The 11,157-nt window shown below is 63.1% G+C and overlaps 2 protein-coding genes across 2 annotated transcripts; one reads left to right on the forward strand and one right to left on the reverse strand.

Annotated features, from left to right (window-relative positions):
• Positions 1-324: 324 nt before the first annotated feature.
• On the reverse strand, positions 325-6,360 carry DCST1 (DC-STAMP domain containing 1). The gene is made up of 16 exons (XM_068168840.1): positions 6,294-6,360; positions 6,082-6,207; positions 5,930-6,004; positions 5,701-5,829; positions 5,472-5,611; positions 5,189-5,366; positions 4,869-5,012; positions 4,597-4,718; positions 4,359-4,516; positions 3,821-3,920; positions 2,543-2,638; positions 1,619-1,745; positions 1,254-1,370; positions 978-1,120; positions 763-876; positions 325-628 (listed from the first exon to the last, which is right to left on the reverse strand). The coding sequence occupies exons 1-16, from the start codon at positions 6,358-6,360 to the stop codon at positions 383-385; spliced, it is 2,082 nt and encodes a 693-aa protein (XP_068024941.1). The 3' UTR covers positions 325-382.
• Positions 6,361-6,530: 170 nt separating this feature from the next.
• On the forward strand, positions 6,531-10,868 carry DCST2 (DC-STAMP domain containing 2). The gene is made up of 15 exons (XM_068168841.1): positions 6,531-6,828; positions 6,920-7,090; positions 7,242-7,343; positions 7,481-7,675; positions 7,780-7,845; positions 7,963-8,176; positions 8,276-8,433; positions 8,950-9,114; positions 9,269-9,436; positions 9,535-9,635; positions 9,714-9,847; positions 9,975-10,087; positions 10,189-10,282; positions 10,389-10,628; positions 10,718-10,868. Exons 1-15 carry the CDS (start codon positions 6,531-6,533, stop codon positions 10,815-10,817), a joined length of 2,319 nt encoding a protein of 772 aa, XP_068024942.1. The 3' UTR covers positions 10,818-10,868.
• The last annotated feature ends 289 nt before the right edge of the window (positions 10,869-11,157 follow it).

Here is an 11,157-nt window from a genome sequence, read left to right on the forward strand (position 1 = left end):
GAGACCCCTGCTTGCATTATCCCCTCCAGTGGAGACCTTCACCCTCATTCCCCCAGGCTCCAGACACTCCTGCTTTGCACCAGAGCCTCCCACCTGCAGCCACTTCTCTCACTACCTCCTTCCGTGGAGACCCCTCCCCAGGTCCATTACCCTTATCAAGACCCCTGCTTGCCCCAACCCATAATTCAGAGACCCTTCTGTTCACCATCCCATACAGGGAAGACCCTCCAGTCCCCCACCCTCATCACCCTCACACCTCCTTTCACCTCTCTGTGCACCAGAGGCCCCCATCCCAACCAATGCACCCCACAGACCCCACTTCAAGCCACGCACGAGTCTGGGGGGGTCACAGCCTTTATGGTGGGGGGCGCAGGGGGCTGCCTCAGGCCACGTAACTGATGTCCTCCTCGCTGCTGTCCTGGGAGAGGCTGCAGCGCCCGGGGGTGCAAACCAGGCAGATGCCACCTGCCTCCTTCCAGCACGGCCCACAGAACCGAGCCTGGCAGGTGGCTACGGGGCACAGCCGGTCCCGGGGGCTCTCCGGTGCCTCACACACTGTGCACCTCCGCCGCATCCAGCGGCGCAGGCGAGGCCACCGCTGGCAGCACCACTCCAGCGCCGATCTGCCCTGCAGTGGGGATGGGGGGAGGAGGGGATAGAGCCCTCTGGGGCTGAGCGGCTACTGCGGAGGGGAACAGACCTGGGACTGGGACGGGGCGATCCCCCCAGCTCAACATCCCTGCCCCAGCTCCACATCCTCACCGGTGCCGGCGGCTGCCGTGCCCTCCGGGCGAGCCGCCGCCGCTGCCGCTGGACGAAGTGCTGGCGCTGCCGCAGCAGCTTGTTGTAGAAGTAGAGCACTCGGCTCTTCTCCCGCTGCAGCAGCAAGGAAGGTGAAGGGGGCGAGGCCAGGGGAACCCCCCAAACCAGCCCCTTGAATCAGGCTGAGCCGGGCCAAGCCCCCGCCGGCCGCTCACCTTGGGGAAGTAGAAGGCGGCGATGGCGCGGCGCAGGCGGTAGGTATAGACCTGGGCTAGGCAGAGCAGGACCAGCATGGCCATGGGCAGGCAGCTGCTCACATACTGCTGCCTTGTCATGCCCTGGGGCCGTGGCAGGCAGGCTAGGGACAGGGTGACAGCGCTGAGCCCACCTGGGGAAATCCCTGCCCCAATCCCAGGCCCCTCTCATAGGCGGGTACAGGCAGGCCATAAAGTGTAGGGGAGGGGGGGATTCCATCTCCTGAAGGGGCTCACCGAGGTTGGAGGTCTCCATCTGGGTGCTGGAGGAGGTGTTGAAGGCCCCAATGGTGCTCCGCAGGAGCTGAGCCATCAGGGATGTGCCTGACACATGCACAGCCAAGTGGTGGCTACCTGTGGGACAGCAGCACACGGGAGGGGGTTGTCTGGCTGGGGATGTGGGTGGAGGGTAAGGGGACAGCCTTGAGCAACCTGGGCTGGTGGGAGGTGTCCCTGCCCTTGGCAGGGGGCTGGAACTGGATGAGCTCTAAGATCCCTCCCAACCCACCCCAATCTAGGACTCTTTCTGGACACCTCACACTGCTGCAGGGCACAGTGGGGCCGTGGGGTGGGGGCTGCTGCAGGGGGCTGGGGGGGCTCACTGTGGAAGGAGTACTCCACAAAGGAGTGCTTCTGGATGACGCTGAGCATGGTGAAGAGTGTGTGATCCAGGCCACAGGTGAGCAGGAGGAGCAGCAGGGGTGGGATGCACTCCAGCAGCTCCAGCACCTGTGGGGAGCAGGATCTGTCACAGCCTGATCCCTCCCCAGCCCCAGTTCTTCCCCTGTTCCCTCCCCCAACTCCCTGCCAGCCCCTGTGATAGTTTTAGGCTGTGGCTTTACAATTTTCCACAGATCTTGACCAGAAAGTGGTAGAAAGTGAATGAATCCCCACTGGGTGTAAAACATTGCAGAGAGCAAGAAGGTCTCCCCTGAGCCTCCTCTTCTCCAGGCTAAGCAACCCCAGCTCCCTCAGCCTCTCCTCACAGGGCTGTGCTCCAGACCCCTCCCCAGCTTTGTTGCCCTTCCAGCATCTCAACATCTTTCCTGCACTGAGGAGCCCAGAACTGGACACAGGACTCAAGGTGTGGCCTAACCAGTGCTGAGCACAGGGCAGGATGAGCTCCCTGCTCCTGCTGGCCACACTGTTCCTGTTGCAGGCCAGGATGCCCTTGGCCTTCTTGGCCGCACCGCTGGCTCAAGTACTAAAGCCCAACCCTTTGCTCTTTCTCTTGTCCCTTTGTGTCCAGGGGTGGCAAGGAGGGGAGCAGGGAAGGGAGCAGCTCCCCTGGGTTTTGGCCGGGGGGGGTGGGGCTGTTCTCGTGCTGTTTATAAACTACAAATACCTGTGAATAAATGTCAATATTGTTTGCTCTCTGCATAGTCCTTGCATTTCGTTGCAGGTCAGAGTTTTGCTTGCAGATGCAGCTTCCTTGGCTCCCAACCAATTGGGCTGGGCTGGCAATTTAATGCTGGGTGGGGGGCGCAGGGGAGGGGCGAATTGTTCAACCCAGCACAGCCCCTTACCACGTTCCGCAGCTCGGGCAGCTGCATGGCCAGGCGGCAGGGGAAGACCACAGCAGAGACCTCTGAGCGGTGCAGGGGCAGCAGCGGTCGCTTGTGCTAGGGGAGGGAGGTTAGAGAGCTTGAAGGGGGGAGCTTCAGCCCTGGTCCCTGGCTGCCAAGGGCTGAAAGCAACACAAATGCCCACTGGAAGCAGAGGGGAAACAATGCCGAGGTCTGTAGGCAGTCATTGGATCGCTCATGGCGATACGGAGCAGAGCCATAAGGAGTTCTTGCTCTCTTTTCTTCTCCTGCCTGCTTGCAACTTTCCTCTCTCTCCCTCTCCCTTTTCGGGATCTCTGTTTTGACTCCTGAGGGAGGGAAGGAGAAGGAGGGAGGGAGGAGAGGAAGAAACGAGCAGGTCCCGCCCGGGGGGCGGGGGGCTTGAGGAGTTTCTGTGTTACTTGTGGATACATCTTATCTCTATTTTCCACCTCTTGGGTATTTTTTTGGTGCAGATCCACTGCATTTCGGCTTCGTAGATCTTAGTTTGATTTTTTTTAGAGTTTAGTTTGCTCTTAAACAGAGTTTAGTTTGCTTTCAAATAGAGCTCCCTTTGCTTTCAAACAGAGCTTCGTTTGCTTCCATCCCAAACCAGGCTGCTCTGAGCGATTTTCCTTTGGGGGTAGTTCCTCCGAATTAATTGGGGAGGGTAAGTTCCACCCAGCAGGAGTAGGGCAGCTCAGCACAGCTCCCTGGGACCCCCTTCTGGGGGTGGGGGACTGCCCTCCACCTCTCCCCTGGAGATCCAAGAAGGATCTGCAGGTGTTGGAGCATGTCCAGAGAAGGGCCACGAGGGTGAGCAGAGGGCTGGAGCTGCTCTGCTATGGAGACAGACTAAGAGAGTTGGGGTTGTGCAGGCTGGAGAGGAGAAGGCTCCAAGGAGACTTCATTGTGGCCTTCAAGGATCTGAAGGGGTCATACAGGAAAGCTGGGGAGGGACTTCTTAGGGTGTCAGGGAGTGATAGGGCTGGGGAAAAGAGAGCAAAACTAGAAGTGGGGAGATTCAGATTGGATGTTAGGAAGAAGTTCTTCCCTAGGAGGGTGGTGAGAGACTGGCACAGATTGCCCTGGGAGGTGGTGGAAGCCTCCTGCCTGGAGGCTTTTAAGGCCAGGCTGGATGTGGCTGTGAGCAACCTGCTGTAGTGTGAGGTGTCCCTGGCCATGGCAGGGGGGTTGGAACTGGATGAGCCTTGAGGTCCCTTCCAGCCCTGACAGTTCTGTGATTCCCCAACCCCTTACCTGCTTTCTGCGGCGGGCATCGATCTGGCAGAAGTAGGTAGTGATGTAGAGGTTGTCGAAGCAGATGTCCTGGCAGTACTGCTTGGTGTAGTAGAAAGCCCTGGCAAGAGTGGGGAGGTCGAAAGGAGCAAGAGACTGCCCCCCAGGACCTGCTGGGAGGGCTCTCCACCTGCCCCAGACGTCCAAGGGAGCAAGGGACTTGCCACTGCCCCCCAGGATGTGCTGGGAGGGCTCTCCACCTGCCCCAGACGTCCAAGGGAGCAAGGGACTTGCCACTGCCCCCCACGACGTGCTGGGAGGGCTCTCCACCTGCCCCAGACATCCAAGGGAGCAAGGGACTTGCCACTGCTCCCCAGGATGTGCTGGGAGGGCTCTCCTCCTGCCCCAACCTCCCTGCTGCTGCCCCCTGAGGTCTTCATGCCCAGACGCCGAACCCCCCTCCCCCCATGAATCTTGTCACCAAAGGAGGCCTCCAGCCCTTTACCCCGTGGCTGCCGCAGAGCTGCCCCTGTTGCCCACTCCCCACCCCGAGGCTCACGAGATGAAGACGAGGATGAAGGTGAAGGAGAGCAGCAGGCGCAGGAAGGAGATGGTCTGGCTGATGCGGGAGCTGTGCTGCTGCAGCTGGGAGGTCACATCCTCCACCAGCTGCGCTGCCGACACGTTGATGCCTATCAGCATGTCCTGGTGCTTCTCCTGCGGCGAAAGGGCCGTGGCACCGGGCAGAATCCGGCCCTCCCCTCTCTGCCCTGTGTGCCAAGGGGGCTGGCACCCACCTGGTAGACGACCCTAGCGCTGAATTCCTGGCTGAGGCTGGCCACAGACTTGTTCACCATGTCGTACATCTGCCCGAAGTTGCCCTCCACGGGGATGTTGTTCCAGCACCAGACGTGCATGGCTGGGGGGGAGGAGGGGGGGAGGGCAGTACAAAGAGAGCCAGGACAGGGCGGTGCCACCCTGGGGCTGCAGAGCAGCGGACCTGGAGCTGCCCCCGGTGGGAAAGGACGAGGAGCGGGGGCGGAGGGGGAGCCACGCAGGCAGGACCCACCCTTGACAATGTGGCAGAGAGCAGTGAACTTCATGGGCAGGCAGAGGAAGTGGCTGAGCACAGGCACGAACACTTTTGCCATGCAGGCTTCATGTTTCTCACTGAACCAGTCCCGGCAGCGCTGCATGCCCAGCTCGATCAGATCTAGGGGCGGGAGGAGGATGGGGAGGTGCCAGCAGCTCTCAGCTGCCCACACCCAGCACCACCCAGGATGCCCTGCAAGGCTGGCGTGGGGGCCTGCGGGCAGCCACATCCCCTTGCCAGCAGCTGCCAGCAGCTGCCAGCCCACACGCTGCCAGCCCCCTGCCCTCCCTGCTCACAGGTACAGCGCAGTTTGGTCTTCCTCTCGAACAGCTCCTGGGTGCTGGAGGCGCTCTGGGGGTCTGTGTGCAGGTTCTGGCGCAGGTCATACCCTGCCTTGCTGACCACCTCCTCGTTCAGCCCCACGAAGGCGCGGGAGATGTTCTGCATCTCTGCGTTCAGAGTCTTCCCGCTCCGCTGCCAGGGGTGGGGAAACACAGACAGAGGCTCAGCCCTGGTGCCCCCTCCCGGCCCACCTCGCTGCCCACCTCGGCCCCTCTCCCCCCCCCCCCCCAGTCTCACCTCCATGTCCTCCATCACCCTGAGCATTGGAGCCATCGACACCAGCCAGAGCTGGCGGCTGTGGTTGACCTGCAGCTCTGCGATGCAGCCCAGGGAGCGAGTCACCTCCTCCAGGTTGTGCCAGATGTTGGTCACAGGCCCTGCGTGACAGCCAGGGCGGGCTCAGACCTCACCATCCCTTTGGGACCCAGCTGGCAAGGGGCGAGGCCATGGTGGGGGAGGGCTCTACCGTTGTAGATGGCAGCAAGGACAAAGGAGAGGACGTAGAGTCGACCTTCCTTGCCCAGGAATTTGGGGGCCATAAGCAGGCTGGCACAACGAAAGTGAGGGGACATGGCCCAGCCCAAGGCAGTCACCCCTGTAAGGAGCAAAGAAATATCCTCGCGGTCCCTCCGAGACCCCCGGGGGGTCTCCCGGCCGCTTCTGTCAACCCAGCCCCCTTCCAGCCCCCTCCTCACCGGTCAGCCCACAGGAGAGCTGCACCTTGTGCGTGTCGGTCATGTTCGTGGGAACGATGAGGAGCTGGCAGAGCCCTGAAACAGCCCCAGATGTGCCCTGAGCCCCCAGTGCCACCGGCCCCGGGCCGTGCCCAGCACTGTGACACACTCACCCAGGCCAAAAAGCAGCCCCACACCAGCGCCCAGGAAGAATTTGCTGGCACGGTGCTGATCCGGCGAGCTCCAAAGGAAGCGACTGCAGGGGGCGGGCAGCAGCGAGACCACCACACGCTTCAGGGCTGGGCAGGGAGGGCAGCCTTCAGCCCTGCCTCTGCCCCTACCCACGGGCAACCCTGGCTAGGAGTGGGGCGGGAGGGGACCTCACTCGTGTTGGGTGGTTTCTGCTTCCTGCCTGCCTCTGTCACAGCCGAGACCTCTTGCCCAGGGTCCATCGCTAGCTCCGTGGCTCGTCCTGACAACAGCAGGATGCTCCCTGGGAACCCCCAGCCGTGGGACGCTCCCCTGGAGACGGCGCCTTGTGAACCGCCTGCTCCCCCCCCCCGTATCCCAGCACCGGCGGCCCGGGACAGCAGCTGGAGCTGAGAGAGCCTCCCCCCAAAGCATGGCGCTGGCCTCGGGGCAGGGACTGAATGCCCAGCCTGGGCACAAGCTGCCGCGGCTGCTGTGCCAGGCAGAGGAGGGGAGCCAGGCGCTGGAACTGGCCCGCAGCGCTGGTGGTTTCGTGCTGGGCTTGGTCCTGGCCAGCCTGTATGGGGCTCTGGTGCTGCTGGTGCAAGGCCACAACATCTGGTACTGCCTGGCCACCACCATCAGCCTGGGAGCAGGGCTGGGGCTGAGCATGGCCTTCTCCAGCAGAGCACGGATCACTGTGCTGCTGTCGCTGCCCCAAATCTTCACCAGTAAGCAGCCACCGTGCTGGGAGCTGGGGAGGGGACTGCTGGGGAGGTGCTGGGTCCCAGCTGAGCCCCCAGGGCCACGCTGTCCACACAGGAGAGGGCAAGGTGCTGATGCTGGTGCTGGTGCTGGGCATGGCCGTGCAGGGCCCTTGCACCAACGTCCTGCACAACTTCTCCCGGGCCGCCGAGTCGCTGTCGTGCGGGGCCGAGCTCGCCCTCAACCAGACGGCCGAGAGGGTGCAGGCTGCCCAGGAGCCGCTGCTGAGTGAGAGCAGGGAGTGGGGGCATGGGGTGGGTTGGGAGGGTCCCTTCCCCAGGGTGCCCCAGCAGCACTGTCCAGCCCCAGGCTGCCCTTGCCCAGCAGGCGATGGTGCGGGGGTGATCAGGGGGTGGTCAGGGGTCCTCCCTCTCTGCAGATGCCCTCTCTGAAATCAAGCACATCGCCCAGAAATCCAAGGCCGTGGGCGACCACATCCGCAAGTTCTTCCGCTCCATCATGGACTCTGTAAGCCACGTTGGTGAGTGTGGGAGGGGTCCTCCCCGAGTCTCCTTCCCCCCCCTTCCCCCCAGTACCCTCCAGCACCCTGCTTTCAAGTCTGTCCCCTGTTCCCATCGCCCTCCTGCCAATCCCCCGGTGGCCACTCTCTGCCCGCAGGGCGAGCCCTGGGCAACGTCTGGACGTGGCTGCTGAACATGACCGAGATCTGCAACGAGGAGCTGGGCAGCCCCCACCAGCGCTGCCTGCGCCTCTTCGACGACGCCAAGGAGAACTGCGACCGCAGCCTCTTCTTCTTCGCCTTCCTCTGCTACACCATCGTCCCCTTCAGGTCGCTCTGTGGATTGGCCAAACGTATGCAGGTCCCTGCCCCCTCTCTGGAGTGTGTCTGCGGGAACGCGGCAGACCCCTGCCCGCCGCGGGGACCCCGTTCTGGCACAGGCTCCCTCTTTCCACAGTTGCCCTCCTCTTCTGCGTCATCCCGCAGTACCTCCAGTCCTTCCTTAAGAAGAACGTCTCGGCCCGTCAGTATTTTGGTGCCACGTGGGGGCCTCAGGGGTCGCTCTCTTCCCTCCCTCTGCCCCCACTCGCGTCTCTCGCCCTAACCCCTAGGATCACGCAGTCCCTTGTCACCCCCACAGCCCTGGAGGAAGCTCTGAACAAGGTCCGCCGAGAGTTTGAGTTCAACATCTCAGCCGTGCACTACTTTGACGTCCAGCTCAACGCCAGCAAGAGTCTGGGGGAGGTGGCCTTGGACATCATGGAGAATGTGGGCGAGCTCCTGGACCCCATCCAGGAGGTCCTGGGGCTCTTCACACACCTCTCCTTCCTTGCCGTCCTCTACATGTACCTCCAGTGAGTGGGCTGCGGTCTCTCCCTGGCCCCACCCAGGGGGACAAGGGGAAGGGGCTGCTGGGACCAGCGTGCCAGCATCCCCCCACTACGTGTCGCCAGGGCGCTGCGGTACCGCCGCCAGTACCTGCAGGATGACTCCTTCGACAACATCTACATCACCAGGCAGTTCGTGGCGCTGGACCTGCGGCGGGCACAGCAGGGCAGAGCCACCGTGCTGCCCCTGACCGCCTGGGAGAATCGCCGCTACATCCCCCCAGGTCAGCCCCGCGCCCGGGGGGCTTCACAGAATGTTAGGGGCTGGAAGGGACCTCGAAGGCTCATCCAGTCCAACCCCCCCCCCGCCAGAGCAGGATCACCTAGAGCAGATCCCACAGGAACGCATCCAGGCAGGTCTCCAATATCTCCAGAGAGGGAGGGAGACTCCACAACCCCCCTGGGCAGCCTGCTCCAGGGCTCTGTCATCCTCACAGGGAAATAATTCTTCCTCATGTTTTCCATGGAACTTCCTATGCCTCACCTTCCACCATTGCCCCTTGTGCTGGCACTGGGCATCGCCGAGCAGAGCCTGGCTCCAGCCTCTTGGCACTCACCCTTCATATATTTATAAACACGAATGAGGTCACCTCTTAGTCTCCTCTTCTCCAAGCTAAAGAGCCCTCAGCTCCCTCAGGCTCTCCTCGTAAGGAAGATGTTCCCCTGGTACAGCCCCACGCCAGGGAGCCCATAGGGTCCTGTCTGGTCCCACCGGCCTCATGGTGTCCCTGCGCCCCCAGCCGCACCGTGGATGACACAGAGGGAGCGGCGCCTCTACGGGCTGCAGCTGGTGGGGGTCCTGCGCCACTTGCTGCTGGGGGTCTGCGTGGTCATGGCTGACTACAGCCTCTTCTGGCTGCTGGATCTCGTCCAGCACCACCTCCAGGGGGAGATCGTGGCCAGAGGTAAGCAGGACCCACACTGCGCCGGGGCAGGACCCACACTGCGCCAGGGCAGCACCCACACTGCGCCAGGGCAGCACCCCTGGGCGCTGTTGCCGCCTGAGGCTGGGGCTTTGGGGGTGCCGGATGCCCCAGGACTGAGCTGCTCGCCCCACAGCGCCAGTGGAGCTGGGCATAAGTGTCAGTGGCACAGGTTATGCCAGCGACATCTTCCGGGACTTGGTCTCTGCCTTCGACACGCTGCAGAAGGGCAACATCTCGGTGCTGTCCCAGCGCTGCCTCCTCCAGCCCATGGAGCCGGACTACAGCACCTACCTCACCATGGGTGACCAGGGGTGATGCACCCTCTGCGTGCTGGGTGGGAGGCTAAGGGGACTGGGGGCGGTGGGATTGACCTTTTGTGACTTGTGCTCTTCCCCCCAGGACTCCTCTATGGCATCTGCCTCTTCATCACTGTCTTCGGTGGGTACGTGGCACGGCTGCGCCGGGCGGTGTGCGCTGCCTACTACCCTTGGCGTGAGAAGGTGAGAAGCTTCCCCTCCAGCCCAGCTCCCCATGCCCCTTCAGCAGCCACCTGCCCTCACTCATCCTCCCCGTGCTAGGAGCGCATATCCTTCCTCCACACTAACATCCTGGCACGGAGGGAAGTGCTGGCAAATGCCCTGCACCAAGCTGCCATGCGGCATGTGGCCGACACCGGGAAGACCAACCCACGCCTCCACCTCCTCCTCTCCAGGTAAGCTGCCAGCCAAGGCCTTGGAGCCATCCAGACCCCATAAGCACCCTTGTCAAAGGTCAATGCCGCCCCTGGGAGTCCCCTCAAGGTGGCATTGCCCCATGGAGCATCAGCTCTGTGCCTGCAGGCTGCCTGCCTTTGCCTGGCTTGCTTGGCTCTTGGGCATCCAGCAGAAGTGCCTGGCCTGTGGGGTGGCACAGCAGCCAGACTTCATCAAGTGCCTGACACCTGGATGCAAAGGTAGGAACCCCTGCTTAGATATGGGGCATTCCCCCTCCCCCTTACCCACCCCTCCCCCCCCCAAGAATCTCCCACTCCTCTTACGGCCTCGTTGTGCCCAGGGTTGTATTGCAGCGAGTGCCACCAAACCCTCAGAAACATCTGCTCCGTCTGCATGGGCCTCCTGACCTACCCTGACACCGAGGACAAGGAGATGTGAGCAGGGGAGGGGTTGCAACAAGCTCACCAGAACCCCCGGGGGGCGCTGCAGCAGGGTGGGTGGGAGGCTGCAGCCCATCCCCGCCCTGCCGCATCCCCGCAGGGACTCCAGCGATGAGGAGACGACGGAGCTGTGGCTGGGGGCTGTGAGGACGCTGCGGGGACAGGAGCGAGGGCGGCTGCTGCGGCAACGCATTCAGCAGGTGGCAAAGGGCCAGGGGGGTGCCCGCAGGTTGCCCTCCAAGCTGGCAGCCCGGCTGCAAGCCCAGCTGAAGCAGGAGGAGAGCGGAGAGAGCGAGGGGGGCGGCAGCGGTGTGGACAGCTCAGACGGCTCCTTGCACAGGTGACAGCGGCCGACGGGGGGTGGCGACGGCCTTGGCACCCCCTGGCACTGGGGGTGCTGGTCCCTGACGCTGATCTTCCCTCTCGTAGCGCGGACTTCAGTTACCAGGAGCGGGCAGAGAGCAGTGGCAGCGAGCTGGAGGAGGTGGTGGCGGTGAAGCTGCCCAAGAGCGAGGGCAGGGCCCGGTGACGGCAGGGTGGTGCCACGCGGCGGAGAGGACACAGGGCCAGGCTCCGGAGACGTGGCTGGAGCCTGAGCAACAAGCTTGAAGCCAGGACTTGCCGGGGCGGGTGGGGAGGGGTTGGTGAATAAAGCACCCAGTTCTCGAGGTGCCAGCATCCCAGTGCCCTGAGCTGGCAGCTGGCAGCTCATGGTGGTTCCAACCTTGTGGTGCCCACAGCCCCATGTTGCTCCTGGTTCCGTGTCTGCCGTGCCCTTAGCCCCACAGTGCCCCCAGCTCCTCAGTGCCCCCACGCCCCCATCTCCTTCCCTATGGCACCCCCAGCCCCTTGATGTCCACATCCCCAGC

The sequence above is a fragment of the Melanerpes formicivorus genome, unplaced genomic scaffold, assembly GCF_026170545.1.
Source record: "Melanerpes formicivorus ecotype bairdi unplaced genomic scaffold, bMelFor1.0.p_v2 SCAF_158, whole genome shotgun sequence".
In the NCBI taxonomy this organism is placed as follows: domain Eukaryota; kingdom Metazoa; phylum Chordata; class Aves; order Piciformes; family Picidae; genus Melanerpes; species Melanerpes formicivorus.

What these genes read in the sequence shown, in the direction of transcription:
- DCST1 (XM_068168840.1), bottom strand. Translation starts at nt 6,360, where the DNA reads ATGGACCCTGGGCAAGAGGTCTCGGCTGTGACAGAGGCAGGCAGGAAG. An exon ending in CCTTGCTGCCATCTACAACG is followed by an intron (nt 5,612 to 5,700) that starts GTAGAGCCCTCC and finishes GCTGTCACGCAG; the next exon opens with GGCCTGTGACCAACATCTGG. An exon ending in TGCCCGAGCTGCGGAACGTG is followed by an intron (nt 1,746 to 2,542) that starts GTAAGGGGCTGT and finishes TGCTCCCCACAG; the next exon opens with GTGCTGGAGCTGCTGGAGTG.
- DCST2 (XM_068168841.1), top strand. Translation starts at nt 6,531, where the DNA reads ATGGCGCTGGCCTCGGGGCAGGGACTGAATGCCCAGCCTGGGCACAAG. An exon ending in TGCCCAGGAGCCGCTGCTGA is followed by an intron (nt 7,091 to 7,241) that starts GTGAGAGCAGGG and finishes CCCTCTCTGCAG; the next exon opens with ATGCCCTCTCTGAAATCAAG. An exon ending in GTCCTCTACATGTACCTCCA is followed by an intron (nt 8,177 to 8,275) that starts GTGAGTGGGCTG and finishes ACGTGTCGCCAG; the next exon opens with GGCGCTGCGGTACCGCCGCC.